General features: G+C 39.7%; 1 protein-coding gene and 1 long non-coding RNA gene across 4 annotated transcripts in view; one reads left to right on the top strand and one right to left on the bottom strand.

Annotated features, from left to right (window-relative positions):
- Nucleotides 1–20,674, bottom strand: part of UACA (uveal autoantigen with coiled-coil domains and ankyrin repeats) — a 95,622-nt gene that overhangs the window by 1,566 nt on the left and 73,382 nt on the right. For all 3 annotated transcript variants that reach the window (XM_045449241.1, XM_045449242.1, XM_045449243.1), the window contains exons 11-18: nt 18,177–18,284; nt 17,614–17,646; nt 17,010–17,108; nt 11,295–11,331; nt 10,366–10,418; nt 5,837–8,575; nt 3,695–3,847; nt 1,515–1,580 (exon numbers count right to left, since the gene is read on the bottom strand). In XM_045449241.1, coding sequence (XP_045305197.1) covers nt 1,515–1,580; nt 3,695–3,847; nt 5,837–8,575; nt 10,366–10,418; nt 11,295–11,331; nt 17,010–17,108; nt 17,614–17,646; nt 18,177–18,284 — 3,288 coding nt within the window. The remainder of the gene's footprint in view (nt 1–1,514; nt 1,581–3,694; nt 3,848–5,836; nt 8,576–10,365; nt 10,419–11,294; nt 11,332–17,009; nt 17,109–17,613; nt 17,647–18,176; nt 18,285–20,674) is intronic.
- On the top strand, nt 16,672–16,910 carry LOC123582781. The gene is made up of 2 exons (XR_006704549.1): nt 16,672–16,765; nt 16,804–16,910. It is a non-coding gene; the product is annotated as an uncharacterized LOC123582781 (long non-coding RNA).

Raw genomic sequence — 20,674 nt, 5'->3', positions numbered from 1 at the left:
TGAACAACACGAGTTTGAGCCGTGGGGGTCCACTTACACAAAGATCTTTTATTTGGATTAATACCATACAGTACTATAAATGTATTTTCTCTTTCCTTGATTTTCTTAGTAACACTCTTTCCTCGAGCTTCTTATTGTAACACTACAGTATTTAGTAAATATAACATACCAAATACATGTGAATTGACTCTTTATATTACTGGTGAGGCTTCCTCACAATAGATAGCCTATATGAGTAGTCAAGTTTTGGGGGAATCGAAAGTTACACACAGATTTTTGACTGTGCAGGGTCAGCGCCCCTACGTCCCACTGTTCAAGGGTCAACTGTACTTTCAAATCCCAGCTTATCTTCTAGCTCCTCAAAAGAAAGTAGCCAAACTTCCTCTTATCATACCATTCATGCTTTTACATTTGTTTCCCCTCATCTCCTATAGAAAAGGAAGGCTTTTTGGTTTTACGAATTTGATGTTGTAAAGTTTCTTCTTTTTATTATTTTACCTAGTTCTTCTTATTAAAAAACGACCTTCTTGGAAGCTTTCTCGCAACAACTCCCCGCACCCCCCCCCACCCCACCTTTTTTGGTAAACAGTGTCGCCTGATACTTCAAATCCTGAACAATTCCTAATGTATCTCACCTGCCATTCTAACGTTGCCTCTTTTAGGATGTCTTCCTGAAAAATCTACTCTGAGAATTTTAGAGATTGCTGATCACAGGGTTTCTACAGGGCATTAAGTATGGTATTCTTCACATGCTGAACAGCTTCTCAGTGTGATATATTCTTCTAAAAGAGGAGCCTTTTCATTACACCCCCCGAAAAGGGAATTCTTAATCTGATGTTTCACTGAATTTAAGCCACATTAAATAAATACTATTGATAATCTCCAAACAGAACCAGTTTATTTTCTTACATTATTACAATTTTGTGCACACCTTGTCATCTTTGCGTTTTTATAGCATTCTCTATGTTTCAAAGAAATACTCCTGAGCTACCAAGAAACAGTGAAGTCCTTTGCACTCTCTTTAGCTGACAGCCAGGTATGGATGTCAAGGCATTATCTCCAGCTAGCAATACCATTAACATGTGCTGCCATCGTATGTTGCCAAACTGTCTATAAAATGAGTGACAAGCAGATGGAGAGAACACTACATTTAAGATGTTGTGTTACCATATAGCTTTGTAAATTTCTCTGGGAGATACACAAGCCATGATTTAAAAAAACACAATGATTTTAAAATAAGCATATGGGATACAACTACTTTACACAGCAATGACTTTCACATAAATTTACTTGAAAATAAAAAAATGATCTTCTCTAAAACGGGGATGAAGGAGTGCACGTGTTGTGTTGAGCACCGGGTGATATATGAAATTGGTGAATCGCTGTATCGTACACCTGAAACTAACATAACACTGTATGTTGACGATATTGGAATCAAAAAAATAGAAGCATTTTTATAAAGAAAATTAAAAAATAAAATGGTATCTCTGCCAGAGGAGAAATCGTTTTTTTACCTGCGCAGCACTAAGGAGATGTGTCCGGTAAATTGCAATTACCTCTTGGTGCTGTCTGTCGGCATCCTAGAAATGTGGAAAGATGGACAGATCAGAGTATCAGCATTCACGTTTTCAAATACACGGAGGCTTGTGACAATGCCATCTTCAGGCCTGACACTACAAAATGGCAATGTTATTAAAGTGCTCCTGCCACGTCTTGTAACAAACCACCTGGGACCCACCGGATGCAAAACTTCACAGCATTAACAATCGTTTAAACTTGCCTAATCAATGTGTGGAAACATTCATAGCGAAAGCAATGCCGCTTGTCCTAGGTAACATGAAATTACTGCCTTAGTTCACATCCAATGCCACGAAATTATCCAGATACTTAACAGTTTATCCTTGGGATTATTGCAAAAGCTTCCAATCTTGTCTCCCTGTCTCTAGATTTTATTCCCGATCATGCTTCCAAGATGAAGGCAGCTCTTTTCTGGAATCACTTCTGGTTCAAAGACCTTGGGAGAAACCTCATTACATATAAAAGAGAATCTAAACTCCTCAAACTTCTCCACAGCCTGGACAATCTAGCCACAAATACAGTTTTCACTCCCAGCCAGGCCGATCAGCTTTTACCGCCCCTTGGGTACACCGTTCACATTCGACCCCCAAGCCCTTCTTCAAACTACTTCCCTTGCCTGGAAGATTCTCTATTTTCCATTCACCTACCAAAACACCAACTACCTTACAAGTTCCAGCCAGCTATTCCCTTCCTCTCGGCCTAGCTCCTATCGCACCAGTGATCTTTCCCTCCTATGAATTCATATCACTTATAGCCGGGGACCTTATTCTCAACTCTGTATATGACATTTTTTGTCTTGTTAATTCACTTTTCATGGATCTAAATTTTGCTTCTCTAATTACCTAGAACTGCTTGGGACAAAACCTGTGTACTCTCTTTATCCCTGACAGTGTTTTAGCACAGTGTCATGAATATAATAAATAAGAAATAAATATTTCCAATTATTGAAGGGACTACCAGATCCTTTTGATAAGATCCAAATCAATAATCTGTCATCATTAATCTGTAGGCCAGTAGTATTAATGAACAAACACTTACAAAAAGAGCTTTCTTCTATTCAAAAACAACTCATAACCAATTCCTGTAAAATAGGAAATTTTTAGTAACAATTTACATTTGACTGGGCTGTTTTACTTAGCATCTCCGTGTATGTCACATTACCTCGTTTGATTAAAAAAGCAAACAAATAAGTAATCAGTTCTTATTATTGCACTGTATGGATAAGGTAGCCAAGGATTAAGGGGAATGTTCCACGTCACCTGGTTTTTAAGCAGCGGTGTTTAGAACTGAGCTCCCGTGTTCAGGTTCTCAATCCAGTTGCTTTCCTTTTTTTTTTTTTTTAATATTTATTTATTTGGGGGGAAGCACAAGCGGGGGAGGGGCAGAGAGAAAGGGACAGAGGATGTGAAGCGGGCTCTGCGGACAGGCTGACAGCAGAGAGCCCAAGGTGGGGCTTGAACTCACAAACTGCAAGATCATGAGCTGGGCTGAAGTAGGACGCTCGACCCACTGAGCCACCCAGGCGCCCCAGTTGCTTTCTTTAATATAGAAAGGAAATACATATATGCATATAGGATACGTATGTGGATATATATATTTCCAGGTGTTTTCTTTTACTGTATAAGGATATAAGGTATAAAACCAGAGGGATGCCTACCTTTATTCATAAGTAGAAAATATTTTAAAAACTTCCCTTGGTTTAGCGGACTGATATTTTAAAGAGTGTGCTGCAGCTGGGAAGACACCACCAGAGCTGGAGTTAGCCAGTCTCAGGATCGAATCCTAGCTGTATGTCTCCAAGCATCAAGTATTTTCCTCTTTGTTTCCTTAAGAATCAAATGTGGGGGGGGGGGGGGGGGCGTGGGGGGAATAAAACCTTACAGGGCCGTGATGAAGATAAAGGCTAAAGTACGTAAAATGTTTAGTGTAGTGCTTGGCATATAGTAGGCACCAAATATACCGCTGCCACTGGCGTAAGTAACTTCTGGCAAAAATGATTCCATTCGTGGATCTCAGCACAGCCACGAATCAGTCCCGGCTCTACATAAACTTTCACAAGCAAACGAACACGACCCCGCACGTACAGCACGAAGCCCTCCCAGGCCAGGGTACTCACAGCCAGCTGCTGCTGCAGGGCCTTTACTTGGCTCTGTAGGGAGTCAATCAGCTGGCTCTGTCTCCTGCCGGGGCTCCCACTCGGGTAGGTGAGCTGTGAAAGGCCACTGAGTGCCTGCTTCAGTCTTTCCACGTCATTAAGCAGTTCGGTTATCTTGTAAACAAAGAGAAAAGGTATGGGAGAAACATATATTATTCACTTACGCGATTCTAATGAACATCTTTACACCAAAATCACTCCTCGAGGAACCAAATTTATCTTTGTACCCCAGAAAATTGAGGAATGAATACTGTTGAGATTGTTATCAACAGTAAATACAATGCATAATTTAATTGCTTTAAATTCCTCTCAGTAAATTCCTTGCAAAAGCATTACCAAGTTGAGAATAAATATATATCCTAAGGTCTGAGTGTGACCTCAGTCTTCTTATTCTTAATATATAAGTACCTATGAAAGTCTACAGATCACCTTCTAGGCTCTCTGAAACACAGGAACTTGTGGGGCATTCCCTCCAACAAAGTTTGAAAAGAAAGCGCGGCTCATACAAGCCTAGCATGAACTTATGTGCCTTGTTCATTTCAAGAAGATAGGATTTTAGACTACTTTATCTTAAAGAGGGAAAAAAATCAGGAGGCCGTTTAGCAGAGAGAGCAAAACCTTTTTATTTCAAGTCAGACTGATCTGGTATTTATTAGCTGTGTGAGCTTGGCTAATTTCCTTTATTTTTATGAGCTTTAGTTCCCTTATCAGTGAAAGAAAGAAGTTCTTTAACAGTTAAGAAAATCAAATGCGGGGTGGCTAGGGGGCCCAGTCGGTTGATCGAGCGACTCTTCATTTCGGCTTGCATCATGATCTCACAGTTCGTGAGTTCGAGCCCCGTGTCAGGCTCTGTGCCAACAGTGTGGAACCTGCTTTGGATCCTCTCCCTCTCTCTCTGCCCCTCCCCTGCTCATGCTCATGGTCTCTCTCTCAAAATAAATAAACAAACACTTCAAAAACTCAAACGTGATCATAAATATCTGCCTGGTACGTAGTACATCCTCAATAAATGACAATAATTGTAAGTAGTTATTAATAACTTGTTATTATAATTATACACTGTTATATTCCTAACTACCTTCTGAACAAGGTGCGAGCATTTAAGTTCTGGGTCACACGAACAGATGGATCAGAAGGCTAGTACTTGTACTTCTCCACTGAGGAGGGCCAGGGATGTGTACTTGCCACCGTATCCCCAGAACTTGGCATAGAGAAGACATTTAATCATCGCTCACTGAACTGATAAAAATGCACCCAATCTCCCTGATTTCTCATCCTCACAGTACACACTTTATTATGCCAACCACCAGTTTCGAAAATATTGAAAGCATCTACTGTGTAAACTGTACCATGGGAATGAATGAGAAGAAAAGGTTAAGTTGCAAACCGTCTGATCTTAATAGCTGGTTGAGAAGATCGAGCACCTATCTCTGACACAGTAATATTTACGTTTTGAATAGTGGCAACGCTAACATTTCAGAAGAGGAACAGTTCACGGGAGGCTAGAGTGCATAGCGAAGGCTTCAGGAAGGAGGATAAGTGTTGAAGTGGGCGTTAAGGAACGCGTAGGACTTAACTCGGTAGAAAGGAGAGGCAGGACATTCTGGGTGCGGAGACCAGTCTGTGGGAAGTTATGAGGACAAAATGTACACGGAACTGGAGGGCTCGGTCACTGGTGTGGGTGAATGCCAAGATCAAGTCTGGGGTGCTTCCCAGTGTCCTTTGTTTCTCGTAGCCTGGAAACACAGCTTTCTTCCTCCTCTCCCTCAATCACCCTTCAGGTAACCCTAAAACCCACTGGACTCTGACCACTTTTGAGGCAAGTGAACCTGGAGTCTCCTCATCTTTCCTCAATTCTTGGCTATGCCAGTTGAGGAAACCAGAGGAGAAATGCTTTTGCTTGTGTGACTTTAACTATTTTCTCAATTCTGAATTTTGTTGCACACCAGTAGACTAACCGGAAAGGTGGCATGTAGTGGTCCCGCAGCTAATGCTTCTGGAAACCTGTCTTGTGGGATGCTGCGGTAAAGGGGCCCTATTCCACTCAGGCAGTTGCGCGAGGGGGCTCCTGACGCAAAGCCGTGCCGCCTGCTCGGTGCCTACCTTATTATCTTTCGCTTCAATTTGTTTGGCAGATTCCTGTATTCTTTTCTGTAACTCTGTGATTGTTGTTAAGGACTTATCACACCGTTCCTGCTGGTCCTTGATTTCTTGCTCAATGCTGAAATGGAGCAATTCCTTCTCATCCTTTGCAGACAGCTGCTTCCTTTGGGCGTGCAAAACCTCTTCACAGGCTTCTTCGTACTTTCTATTCAGATTGGCCAATTTTTCATTCAAGTTGGAAATCTGGGTCTCCAAATCACTTTTTGTTGCTTTATATTTAGACAAATCAACCACCTCTCTCGTCTCTAATTTTTTTAATGCTCGTTTAGTGTTCTGCACCTCGGATTGGAGTTTGGAGACCTCTTGGGTTTTGGTTTGGTTTTCTTCTTCCTTCTCCCTCAAGCTAGCCTTGATGATCCCCACTTCCTTCTCAAATGCCTCCTTAACCTGCAAATGCTCTGCCAGGGGCACCGACGAGTTCTTCTGGTTCTCCAACATCTGATGCAGGGTGGCCACTGTCTGCTGCTCTTTCTCGTAACATCTTTGCTTATTCTTCAGTTCCTCCTTGAGACTCTCGATTGTGCCGTTCAGAGACTTTTTGAGGGCCTCAACCTGTTCCAACGGAACATGCTGCTTCTGCAGAAGGGTCTGGGCTGCGAGAATCTCCGAAGTCTGTCTGGCATTTTCGTCGACCAGCTTCTCTTTCTCGGTCTTTACCTCCGTGTATTTCTGCAGCAGGTCTCTGAATTGTTTGTTTAGCTCTTCTGCTTTTCTGCTTAGCGCTCTTTCCATTTCATGAGCACTCTCAAGGAGAACATTCTTATCTTGCAAATCCTTCTGAAGAGTGAAAATCTCCTTCTTCAACTTGTCATTCTCTTGCTTGCACTTCTTGGCCTCTTCTTCCCTGACGTGATATTTTTGTGTCTGCTCGGATAGCTGTTCTTTTAGTTCTTTCTCTGTCGCTTTAAATTTTCTTTCACACTCTTCGAAGCTGATGATTGGAGCATATTTGAGCTGGATGCATTCTTGAATCGTGTCGAGCTCCTTCTTCTGGGCTTCGATCTCTGCGTGCAGCGTCACGATCTCCTCTTGGCCCTTTTTGTAGTTGGCCAGGATTTCCGCACTGTCATCCTGTACCCTCTTCATGCTCTGACTCGCGGCACCCATCTTCTCCTCGTGCTCTCGGAGGCTGATGTACTCGGCCTTCATTTGGTTCTGAGTGTTCTCCAGGTTCCTTTTGAGTAGCTCATTCTCCTCTTTTGTTTTTACAAGTTCCCGACTGAGATCCTCGATGCTTTTCTTCGCATCTAGTAATTCTCTGTTCGTCTTATCTAGGGTGCCACTCAGTGCGGCTTTAATCTCCTCGTGGGCTGGAGCTGGCACGTACTGAGTACTCAGGCTCTTTTTCAACGCGCTGTTTTCGGACAGGAGTGCATGTATTTTCTCTTGGTCTCCGGCACGTTTTTTGTGAAGCTCAGAGAGCTGTTGTCTGAGGTCAGCAAGGCTGGAGTTCAAAGCCGTGACCTCCTTCTCGTGTTTCTCGGGAGGCACGAACGCGGTCTCGAGGCGGCTGACGTTCTCACTCAAACGGCCGTTCTCCACCAGCAGCTTCTCCATGGCCATCTTCTGCTCCGTGTACTTCTGCGTGACATCTACAAGCTGTTGGTTCAGCTCACCGACCATGACGTCATGCGACTTTTTCATTTCTTCGCTCACTTGTAAAGGAACGTAATGACTCTTCATTTCACTTGTTAAGTTACGGACTTGCTGGCTGAGGAGCTTGTTATCCAGATACACCTTTTCGACGTCCTTTTGTAACGTCTGATTTTTCGACGTGAGTTCGGTGATCTTCTTCGTAAGTTCTCCCGCCCTCTGCTCCAGCCTGCTCTTGAGCTGCTCGTGCTCCTCCGGTCTGACGTGCTGAGCAAGCTTGGCCTTACAATTCTCAACTTCTCTCTTCAACTGTCTGATTTCGCTAAGTGACTTTTCATGCTCCCTTTCCATCTCTCCTATTCTCTTGGCCTTCTCATTGACTTCACTTGACAACAAGCTCTTCATGCTCTCGAATTTTTCCGTCGGAACGGAAAGGGCCAACTTGGCCAACAGTTCTTTGACCTGGCCTTCCGCCTCCGTGACCCTCCTGCCTTTCTTGTCTCGCTCCGTCTCACACATACTGAAGTCCCTCTGCAGTCGCTTGTTCTCTTCCACCAGCTTGCCTGCATCCCGCTTCAGCTCTTCTACTAGCATCTCGCTCTGTCCGATCTGGTTTCGTAACTTCCCCACTTCTGCTGATGCGCCCTCGTATTTTGCTTTCATGTCTTTCAACTGGTCCTTCAGTTCCTCCGTTAGTCTGTGATTCCCCGCAGCTGCTTCACTCGTTAGGTGCTCTTTAAGGGCAAGAAAATGTGTCTGCATTTGTTTTACTTTACCTTCCGACTCGTACATTCTCTTCTGCACATCTTTCAATGCGTCTTCTAACTGCTTTACCTGCTCATCTGAGTCCTCCTTGACCCGTTCACATTCTAATGCTAAAGCTTTGCATTCGGCCACCTTGTGAGCCAGCTCGTTCTGGAGCTGGAGTCGGTCTTGTTTTGCTGACTCGCAGAACGTTCTCATTGCTTCTAACTCTTTCTTTAAAATGTCATTTTCAGAATATGAGGTTTGATGGGGTAAGGACAGCTCCAGCGGTCTTAACATAGACCTGCTTTGCATGTGGGCCGGCACCCCTGGGGACGTACACTGAAAGGGGAAACAAACAAACAAAAAAAGAGATACTAATCACAAAAGCCTAAAGAAGACATTTACTTATTTGCCAAACTTCTAGATTCCCACATCATCAGTAGTCAAGGGGTTTTCAGACTAGCGTACTGGAAAAATACAGTACTGATTTTTGAGGTTAAGAAAAGCAGTTCTGGGTATGATTCCCTTCAAATGCTCTCAAGCAGGGATACTTGAAAGTCTGCTCACCGTAAGTGTATTTCTGGCAGAACAAAGAAGGAAAAGAGTTGTGGCCTCTGGGGACCATTTCCTCTTCCCTTCTCCATTCACAATAACTACCCACAAGTGATATCAACTTTATCAAAACACATTTATTATTTCTGTGCTTTATGGCACGTAGTGTGCTTAGAACCTCCAATTCTGAAGAAAGTCATCAAAACCGTTGAATAAAAACAAGTATGGCAATTTTATAACTGCAAAGAATTTCACAGAATGATATATTATTTAACTTCTAAGAAGCTATATAATTTCTGAATATCCTTGTTAACTCCAATGTAATGTTCTTTAAATTATAAAAACAGCACCAAAATAAACACAGCTAGCATGAGTTGTCGAGAGAATATTAGTTAACTCACAAAAAAAGAAACCAGTTTTCTCCTCTCAAGTAGGATAAACTAAAACTTAACATGTGATCTTAGTACAAAATTTTATTGACATCTTATTCCTCCACTAAGAGTTGACACAAAAAGAAGTATAATTAAACTTCTCATGAAATAGTGCCTAAATAGAACATGTAACCATGAAAGACTAAATTCAATGATCTTACTTTTTCCCACACAGCCTATTACAGCAAGGGCTCCTTACAAGTACTAACTCATGGATAAAAGCTATGTGCTGGGAACACATTCCACCATTTTAACAGGCAGGTTTTACTGTTGTTCAGTTAAATCTACACGGTCTTGCCCTGGATCAAGAAGAAAATTAACAACATGGAATAATTTCGCAGCCTTTAGTCTGCTTTTAAATTACCTTTCAATTTACCAATGATCTTTAGACTAAGACTACTGTAATTTAGCAATTACTTACACAGCTTTACAATTTCCATACTTGCTTTATTACAATCCAATATTTATCTAATCTTCAATACTTCTCAGGTGACATTCATTTTCTCCACTTAGAATCTTAGAATTTTCCAGCTTCAAGTGATCTTAGACATCACAAAGGCTAACTCACTCTGCCTATAAATGATGGTATGTAAAAGGGCCTCTCAAAGCCCAAATACTTATCAGTTCAGGACATGGAAAGTGCTGACCTTCCCATGCAATGCAAACCTGTATCTACCGGAAGCAGTATAAACAGGTTAGAAAATCAGACAACACTACCTCTTGGAAGCTTTCCTTATTCTGAGGTGAATTTCCAGCACACAGGATATATATTGGAATGCAAGGAAAAATACATTTCAAAGTCCAAAAAAATGACTTCTGAATTACTCGTAGTTGGCTTCCCCTCTATATGGGTAAATATGAAGCGTTAACCGAACACGGTTAACGAGGCTTACTATCAAAGACAATGAACTTGTAATTCAAATCTCTTATTTAAGCTACTGTCATCAAAACACTCTAGAGGGCACCAGAAACAGTACTATCGGCTTTTATTAAACTCAGAACACCAAGAACAACTTTTCTTTGAAAATGAAGGCCTTATTCAATGTATATTGAATTTCTGTATTCCATTTTCGTATTCAATTAATACACAATACTGTTTTCCTCTTTTTAAAAAGGTACAAATATTTTTAATTAAAAAACAATTACCTGTGAATCTGTCATGTACATTTGACCCTGTTTGAGAAGCATATCTTCTTTTCCTACATAAATCCAAATAAATGAGATCTTAACTGAAATACTCATACCAAATAGGCTAAGAATTAATTTGGTGTTATTATCTCTCCTCTTATTCAAACTAAAGAAAAGCATGAGTTAAAACATAAAGTTATCCTTGTTCTGAAATACCCGTTTTTCTTCATTTTTTCTAGACACATAAGGGAAGTATCTATATTGTTCTGAGTAGAAACTAAGTTGGTTTTTAGAAATATATAAGACTGTTAGACTAAATAAGCTACATGATTATTATAAAATACGTATCTTATAATCAGTCAAAATAAAAATGGTGTTCTTTACAACTTACGGGATAAACATTACTATTGTACTTAAAGGATAATTTAATATTTACTAGGAAGCAAAAAATGGATTTTGTAGAGAAATTCTTTAGAACTAGCAAACAAAAAACCGAAGTTAATACTAATTACATATACTCTTAAGTAAGAAATAATTATTTATGTAACTTCTCATTTTAAAATGCTTCCCTGCATTGAGACTATATCCAAAGATTTCTCCAAATGAGAAAACTATGTCATGTTTCTTTTAATAAAAAACAAGCTCCAAATATCACAAGACAAATATCTACTAATCAACAAGGTAAGTTTGGCCATTCATACAATATCCAACTTAAAAATACAAGTGGCTAGGGAAAATCGGAGCCTCAGGATTACCAGATTTTCTGTTCGAGGCTACAGCAGTCATCTTAACCTCTTCCTGCTTCGATGTGTTGAGGTTTAACACACAAGTAGTTGACATTTAGCAGCAAGAAGGGCATATACAGTTAGACAAAACAAACGGACGTAAACATTCTCCCTTGTCCGAACTGGGTGAACAGTAATGATAATCTATGCTTCCATACTTACGGTTACTGAAATGACTTCCTGATCCTAAATGATCACTCTGAAATCAGAAGCATAAATTAAAACATTTGGGTGAATGTTGCTTCATTTTGTCAAATTCTGTATCTATCTCAGTTCTAAATGATCCAAGCATTAAAACCACATTTTCAACGTTCCTTGTTTCTCCCGAGTATTACTCTACTTTAAAACCACAAAAAAGTCACAGCACTAGCAACAATTAGAGAGATCAGTTGGGAATAAACTACTTCACTATTTTAATACTTCACTAATAAATACTTCACCATTTTAATAAAAGCAGCCAAGTGTTCCAAGGAAAAATTCTATTGCTCAAAAGAAAAAAAAAAAACAACAACAACCGAGCCCCAAATGAACTACAACGACTTTCAGTGGATGCTCTTTGCTGCTGTTTTACCTCAAAAGGAAGAAGCTGCCACCTGTGCCTCCAATACTGCCTTTACCCCTGTTGGGAGCGGGAACCCTACCTCACTGCCTGTGAAATATTGGTGTAACCTCTTTTCTCAGAATTTATAAAATACAGAAAACTTTGGAAGGCAAAGGGAGACAGAGAGCAGAAAAGGAAACTGAGGCACAGACCTACACACAGTTAGTAATCAATGTGTCAATGTGTCGGTTAGGAAAAGGAGAATAAGAGAGAAATTTTAGGTACTCTGAAATTTTAGGTACTCTGAATTGAAGTGTGTTTGAATTGCTCCTTTTTTTTCAAGTCAGAATCTAACAAACAAACTGAAACATATACCTTCAAGAGTAAAGATACACAGAGGTGAAATTTAACCAAGGAAGTGAAAGGCCTATACTCTGAAAACGAAGAACCTTGGTGAAAGAAATTGAAGATGACACAAACAAATGGAAAGATAGTCCACACTCACAGACTTGAAGAATTAATACTGTTAAAATGTCCATACTACCTTGGAGCTCCTCGGCAGCTTAGCCGGTTAAGCGTCAACTCTTGATTTCGGCTCAGGTCACGATCCCATGGTTCATGGGATCGAGCCTTACTATCAGCGCAGAGCCTGCTTGGGATTCTCTCTCTCCCTCTCTCTCTGTCCCCTCCCCAGCCTGTGTGCACACACACTCTCTCTCAAAATAAATGAATAAACTAATTTTAAAAAAGTGTCCATACTACCCAACGCAGTCTAGAGATTCAATGCAATCTCTATTAAAATATCAACAGCATTTTTCACAGAACTAGAACAAATAATAGTAAAATTTGAATGGAACCACAAAGACCCCAAATGGCCCAAGCCATCTTGAGAAAGAAGAACAAAGCTGGAAGTATCACAATCCCACATTTCAAGACAAATTACAAAGCTGTAGTAATCAAAACAGTCTGCGGGGCGCCTGGGTGGCTTGGTCGGTTAAGCGTCCGACTTCGGCTCAGGTCATGATCTCACGGTCCGTGAGTTCGAGCCCCGCGTCAGGCTCTGTGCTGACAGCTCAGAGCCCGGAGCCTGTTTCGGATTCTGTGTCTCCCTCTCTCTCTGCCCCTCCCCTGTTCATGCTCTGTCTCTCTCTGTCTCAAAAATAAATAAACGTTAAAAAAAATAAAAAAATTAAAAAACAGTTTGGTAACGGCACAAAAACAGACACCTAGATCAACTTAACAGGACAGAGAGCCCAGAAATAAACCAGCGCTCATACAGTCAATTAATCTATGACAAAGAAGGCAAGTGTATACAATGGAGAAAAGACAGTGTCTTCAACAAATGGTGCTGGGAAGACTGGACAGCTACACACAAAAGAATGAAACTGCACCACTTTCTTATACCATACACAAAAAATAAACTCAGAATGGATTAAAGACCTAAATGTGAGATGCAAAATCATAAAGCTCATGGAAGAAAACACAGACGACAATCTTGCTGACGTCAGCCACAACAACGTTTTTCTAGATGCCTCCTCTGGCAAAGGAAACAAAGCAAAAATAAATTACTGGGGCCACATAAAAATAAAAAGCCTTTGCACAGTGAAGGAAACTATCAAAAAAATAAAAAAGCCACCTAGTGAATGGAAGAAGATATTTGTAAGGAACTAATATCCAAAATACAGGAAGAACTTATACAAGCCAACCCTCCCCCAAATAATCCAATTTAAAAAATGGGCAGAGGACATCAAAAGACAGTTTTCCAAAGAAGATATACAGATGGCCAACAGATACATGAAAAGATGCTCAGTACCACTAACCATCATGGAAATGCAACTGAAATCACAATGAGATATCACCTCACACCTATCATAATGGCTAGTATCAGAAAGACAAGAAATAAGAAGTGTTGGCAAGGATGTGGAGAAAAAAAGAACCCTGTGTACTGTTGGTAGGAATGTAAATTGGTGCATCCACTATGAAAAACAGTATGCAGTTTCCTCAAAAAATTAAAAATAGAAATACACCATATGATCCAGTAACTCCACTACCGGATAATTTACCCAAAGAAAACAAAAACACTAATTTGAAAAGATATATGCACTATGTACAATAGCCAAGGTGTGGGAGCAACCCATGTGTCCATCCATAGATGAATGGATAAAAAAGATATGGCATATGTACAACACACACACACACACACACACACACACACACACACACACACACCAAGAATTATTTGGCACTTGCAAACCATGGATGGACCTCGAGGGATTATGCTAAGTGAAATAAATGAGACAGAGAAAGACAAATGCACTTATATGTGAAATCCCCAAAACAAAACAAATGAACAAACAAAAAGCAGAAACAGACACATAAATATAGAGAACAGTGTTATGGTTGCCAGAGGGGAGAAGCTAGGGGAATGGGCAAAACAGATGAAGAAGAGTGGAAGATATAGGTTTCTAGTTATGGAAGGAATAAGTCATGGGGATAAAAGGTACAGTACAGGGAATAGCATTGTTAACAGTGTTGTATGGTGACAGATGGGAACTACGCTTGTGGTGACCACAGCATAACACACAGAGTTGTCAAATCACTAAGCTGTACACCTGAAACTAACTGTGGGTCAACTATTTTCAATTTTAAAAAGGATGTGCAGACGTAGTTTGTGTTTGTGTATCTGCATTCGTACTAATAGCTATGTGTCAAGGTGATATAGGTGACCACAATAAAAATGGTCCATAGTTCTATAAATTAATGCCACTTCCACTAATCCTTAGTGCCCCCAGGGTATGGAAAGATGTCTGTAGGCTTAGTTAAGCTCTTTGTTAGATGTAATATTAAATATTAGAGTTTGCAATAGTTGCTAAATGGGCTTATACATGTATGGGTTGGGAGAGGCCTATCCACATATAAGGAGTTCAAAAAACTTAGTTTGGGTTTATTACCTTTACTTGACTACTCACATAAAAATGGATTGATGAGTTGTCTCATAAAATTAGTCTCATTCTAAAATACCCGTATTTTTCCACGTTTTTCTACAAACATAAGGGAACTGCCTACATATTATATATACAAATAATGTAGCATTTCTGTTGGCAGTTTAGGAGGAACTTTTAGCATGTGAGAGGGCACAGTTGTAGATATTCAATATTTATAAATAAAGCATTCTTAGTTTTTAATGGCTGCTGTCACAAATACTGGATCACATGTAAAGTGGACCCTCTAATTTTCTTTTTGAAAGTAAAAAATTATTTCTAATGTAAAAATTCATCAAAATGAATTATTTATTGACTAGAGAAAATGTCCCCACTATAATATGTGCAAAAGTTACAAAACGATATTCCCACCTCTGGCTGAATGTGCATGTAACACAAGTTATGCACAAAGCAAGTTCTGAAAGGAGATCAGTCAGGTACTAAGAGTGCTGGGATCATAGGTGTGTTTATCTTCTGTTTTTAGTCTAATAATATTTTCTAAATTTTCTAAAATAAATTATGTATTGTTTTTATGAGAAAAAACGTGTTATTTTTCTATAATATATTATAATCTTACTGAAAATTATAGACTTGACTCCAAGTTTGTCTACAGATCCAGAAAAACATGTTAGTCTTAAGATGTGAGAGTCTGCTCGTAGAAGAAAATACAAAAATAGTACTCGATTATAGGTATCCAACTTTGATAAATACTTCAAAAATCCTATATTCACAACTGTATTTTCTCATTCAAGCCATACTGAGGATAAAACTAGTCAGACTGCCTGGGTTCAAGTTCTAGCCCTGCCACTTACTATTTATAGAGCCCCTCCATGCCTCAGTCTCCTCACTTACAAAGCAGAGTTAAAGTTAAATCTACCATACAGAGTCGATGTGTTTATGAAATGCATGCAAAGCGCACAGAGCAGTTCCTGGCACATGGTTGGTGCTAAGAGCTGTTAACTGTTACAAGTTTCACTATTAACCTTAAAAACAAACATGTTCAAATGTGAAAGACAGAAGCCACTATTCTAGTTCTAAATTAGCCTATAAACCTGTATCTCTGAATAATCTTCGGGATTCAGTCATATAAATGCAAACATGCTTTTATTTTTTTCAATGTATCCAGGCATAAAATACATGAATATTAAGTGCACAGTGCAATACATTTTCTGCATATGCGCACACTGTGTAATCACAACCCGGATCTAGAACATTCCCTGCGCCCTCAGAAGCTTCTTCATACCTCTAGTCAGTAACCCGTCACCAAAAGGTGGCCTCTACTCTGACCTCGTTCACTACAGATTTGTTTTGTCTGATTCCGAATTTCATAAAAATGGAATCATGAAGTATGCACTCTTTGTGTCTGATTTCTTTCACACAACATTATGTCTGTGAGATTCATCCATGTCTTTACTTTTTGTCATAGCTACATGCATTTTTTTCATTTACAAAGAAAAAAATTACTTTTGTTAAGTCCTTTGGAGTTCTATTCCCCAATGAAGATAAAAGATTCACACTGAATCAGCCACCTTCTTCAGTGACCCCAGTGATGAATATTTATAAAATATATATTACGGCCTTTCAAAACAAACCTGTGCAGTTAAAAATCAGGAGAGTGGTCACTGTTGGTGCAAGAAGTGTGGGTAGTGACAGGAAGTAAGAATGAGGAGGCTTTTAGGTATTGGAGATGTTCTGCTTCTTGATCTCAGTGTGTCTGACTTATGAAAGTTCTTCAACATATATACACTTTAACAAGTGTACTCTATAATGGATACTGTATTTCAACAAAAAAACTTTTTTTAAAAAACCATGACTTTGGAAAACGTAAGAGCTAACTGATCCAACCAAAGTTGAGTATACGATCTAAGACTTATTAAGACACTACTCTCACCAAAGTGGTCTACTTAAGGCATATATACACAGACTCCTGAGATAAGCCTGGAAAGGTACTATTCATTTATGACACTTTGTTATTATCACTATCATAATCATTGCAGATTTACAGGTAAAAGTATGAAGTTTTGTAAAAGTAAAGAGGGACAAAGAGGCAAGCTAGGGAAGAGATACTGGGACGGAAGAGAACGCCAGGCACACATTGGTCAATTTCAGGCGTTAAAAATGGGTTTCAGAAAATGTGAATTAAAATTAGGCATTTAACCTTTACAACAACTCTGTGGAGAGGAGGACAATCCTCCCGATTTTGCGAAAGCGGTAGCGAGCTCAGAGACTTTAAATGAATTGCCCGAGGTTGCACAATAAAGAAAAAAGTGATCATTCAAATTTAAGTCTGACTCCAAGCTCCTTATCACTGCCCATTTTGTGTTATATGAAATAATTTATTTAAGCTTTCTATACCTCAAAGTATTTAAATCTATTTTTCAGAGCCTCGATAGTTCTCAGGCTTTCTTCATGTTGCTTTTCTTTAGCTGCCAAAAGGGACTTCAGCTTTTCTTTCTGAAATGGAAAGGAATAAATACAGAGCAAAATCATTCTGTGCTTGCAACTGGGTTAAAAATGGGTTTCAGAAAATGTGAATTAAAATTACTTTAATTTTTTTTAGTATTTTTAACTATTAGTAGAGTTGAAAATTTCTACAAGTATACTAATATAGAACACATACCAACAATACTATGAAAAATTCAAATGTCCGTTGTTTGTTTTAGATCTTATTATTTTCAGACATTTTGTTTGTAGTGTTTAGAACTTTACGTCTTTTCATAAGAAGTTTCACAGAAATCAGGCATTCAGAGGCAGTGACAACAAAATGTTTATGATAACCCATACTACTGTACTTAACATGTATTTTCACAGTCACACGTACGTTTTGTTTTCCCCTTTAAGCAATACCCAGAAACAGAATCCTCATCCCCAACTCAGTTCAAGATTCAAACCTCTCCAGCAGTACCATTTTCCATTTATGTAAGATTTTATATCTTTAAAGTAAAACCTATCATCCTACCTCACTTTCCAGATCATCAGCAACCATTACTTCCTAAATTTAAAAAGAAGAAATGTACTTTCGTTATTAAAAGGCATGAACTTGGCGAGTATCATTTTAAAAGACTAGCGTGTGTCTTTAGGATTGGGAACAAGGACACAAGAAGCACATGTCTCTAGGTGACCAATTCTGTGGTCTGAGCTTTCCTTTGTTTTTCCCACTAACCAGGCTCAGATGCACTGATTCTCCTGAGAACCCATCACTTATCAACTCCTACTTACTCCTCTTCCTCACGTCTTTTGTCTGCTGCTTCCTCTCCAATCCCGGGACCCCCACTAGAGTTCAGAGCTTTGCTATCACCATCTACCAACAGTATTTCTCTGTTCTTACATGTGACACTGAAAGTTTCCTGTAAAGATCCCAGTAAGATATAACTTTCCTCAAGGGCAAGGACCTGGCTGTACCTCCTTTAGCATCTAGCATGGTGACTTAATGTGACAGGCGATCATTAACGATTTGTTGTCAAGGACGATTACTGGTAGTAAAACATTTAAAAAATTTTTTAGATGATGTAGATTCTTTACCTCATTCAGCTGTAGTTGTAAACCGTTGACTTTATCCAGTAATATTCTCTGTTCTTGCTGAATTTTTCTCAACCTCTCTTTCAAATCTTCATTTTCAATCTCCAGATCCTTAAATAGTAAAGATAACAGGTGCTAGACTGGCCTTAAAAGAGCAATTCTTATGGAAGAAAATTTTAGAAGTAGTTTGCTATCATGTATGGATGTATACATCTATAAAACGGCTTTAAGTCCAAATACACAATAGTTTTGATGACATTTAAATGATCTAAAATTTGTAGATCAGAAATCATACACAGGCATACTCATTTTATCATGCTTCGCTTTACTGTGCTTTGCAGACACCGTGTTTTTTACAGATTGGAAGTTTGTGGCAACCCTGCACTGAGCAAGTCTATGGGTGTCATTTTTCTAACAGCATTTGCTTACTTTGTCTCTGTGTCACATTTTGGTAACTCTCTCGATGTTTGAAACTTTTTAATTGTATTTGTTATGGTGACCTGTGCTCAGTGATCCTTGAGGATACTACTGTAACTGTCTCGGGGCACCATGACCTGTGCCGATCTCAGATTATAAACTTAACCAATGAATAGTGTGTGTGTTCTGACTGCTCTACCCACCGATCCTTCCTCTACCCCTCTCCCTCTCCTCAGGCCTCCCTAGTTTCTGAGACACAACAATACTGAAATTAGGCCAATTAACAACCCTACAGTAGCCTCTAACTGTTCAAGTGAAAGGAAGAATCACATGTCTCTCACCTTAAATCAAAAGCTAAAAATGATTATGCTTGAGGAAGGCATGTCAGAAGCTGAGAAAGGCCCAAACTTGGCTCTCCTGTACCAGTTAGCCAAGTTGTGAATGCAAAGGAAAAGTTCTCGAAGGAAAAAGGGCTCCTCCAGTGAACGAATGAATGATAAGACAGCAAAACAGACTGACTGCTGATATGGAGAAAGTTTTAGTGGTCTGGATAGAAGATCAAACCAGAACCATCCACAACATTCCCATAAGCCAAATCCAGAGCAAGGCCCTAACTCTCTTCAATTCTATGAAGGCTGCTAACTTATCATCCATGCTACAGCTCATGGATCAAGGAGTAATTTCAACTTTCAAGGCTCATTAGTTAAAAAAATACATTTTGGGGGTGCCTGGGTGGTTCAGTCGGTTAAGCATCTGCCTTCGGCTAAGGTCGTGATCTCACGGTTTGTGAGTTCGAGCCCTATGTGGGGCTCTCTGTTGTCCGCATAGAGACCACTTCAGATCTTCTGTCCCTCTCCCTCTCTCTGCCCCTCCTCTGCTTCCTCGCTTTCTTTTGTTCTCTGAAAAATAAATTTTAAAAAATTTTAAATAGAAAAAAAAAAGTACATTTTGTATGTATTGTATGGCTGCCTTAGATAGAGATTCTTCTGATGGATCTGGGCAAAGTAAATTGAAAACCTTCTGGAAAGGATTCACCTTTCTAGATGCCATTAAGAACATATCAACATTAACAGGAGTTTGGAAGAAGTGGATTCCAACCCTCATGGAGGACTTTGAAGGGTTCAAGGCTTCATTGCAGGAAGTACCTGCAGATGTGCAGCAAATAGCAAGAAAATTTGAGTTAGAAGTGGAGCCCGAAGACGGGATTGAATTCCATGATAAAACTGATGACTTGAGGAGTTGCTTTTTATGGATGAGCAAACAAAGTGGTTTCTTGAGATGGAATCTACTTCTGGTGAAGATCCTGGAAAGATTATTGAAATGACAACAAAGGACTTAGAATATGACATAAACTTAGTTGATAGAGCAGCAGCAGGGTTTGAAAGGATCAGCTCCAATTTTTTTTTAATGTTTATCTCTTTATTTTTGAGAGAGAGGGAGAGAGAGAGAGAGAGAGAGAGAGAAAGCAGGGGAGGAGCAGAAAGAGAATCTCAAGCAGGCTCCACGCTGTCAGCATGGAGCCAGACATGGGCCTGGAACCCATGAACTTTGAGACTGTGACCTGAGCCGAAATCAAGGGTAGGACGCTTAAATGACTGAGCCACCCAGGCATCCTGGATCAGCTTCAATTCTGAAAGGAGTTCTACTGGGGGGAAAATGCTACCAAACAGCATACTACCAAGAAAACCTTTGCTAAAGGAAGAGTTCATCGATGTGGCAAACTTCATTGTGATCTTATTTTAAGAAACTGCCACACTCACTTCCACCTTCAACAACTCACCACCCTTATCAGTCAGCAGCCATCAACATCAAGGCAAGACTCTTACCAATAAAAAGATGACAGCTCACTGAAAATTCCAATGATGTCTAGCATTTTTCAGCAATAAAGTACTTTTATTTTTTTCTCTTTTTTCTTTAAAAAAAAATATTTAGGGGCGCCTGGGTGGCACAGTCGGTTGAGCGTCCGACTTCAGCCAGGTCACGATCTCGCAGTCCGTGAGTTCGAGCCCCGCGTCAGGCTCTGGGCTGATGGCTCGGAGCCTGGAGCCTGTTTCCGATTCTGTGTCTCCCTCTCTCTGCCCCTC

Source organism: Leopardus geoffroyi, chromosome B3, assembly GCF_018350155.1.
Source record: "Leopardus geoffroyi isolate Oge1 chromosome B3, O.geoffroyi_Oge1_pat1.0, whole genome shotgun sequence".
NCBI lineage: Eukaryota > Metazoa > Chordata > Mammalia > Carnivora > Felidae > Leopardus > Leopardus geoffroyi.
Note: the sequence above shows the minus strand (reverse complement) of the source record. Positions and strands in the feature narration are given on the sequence as shown.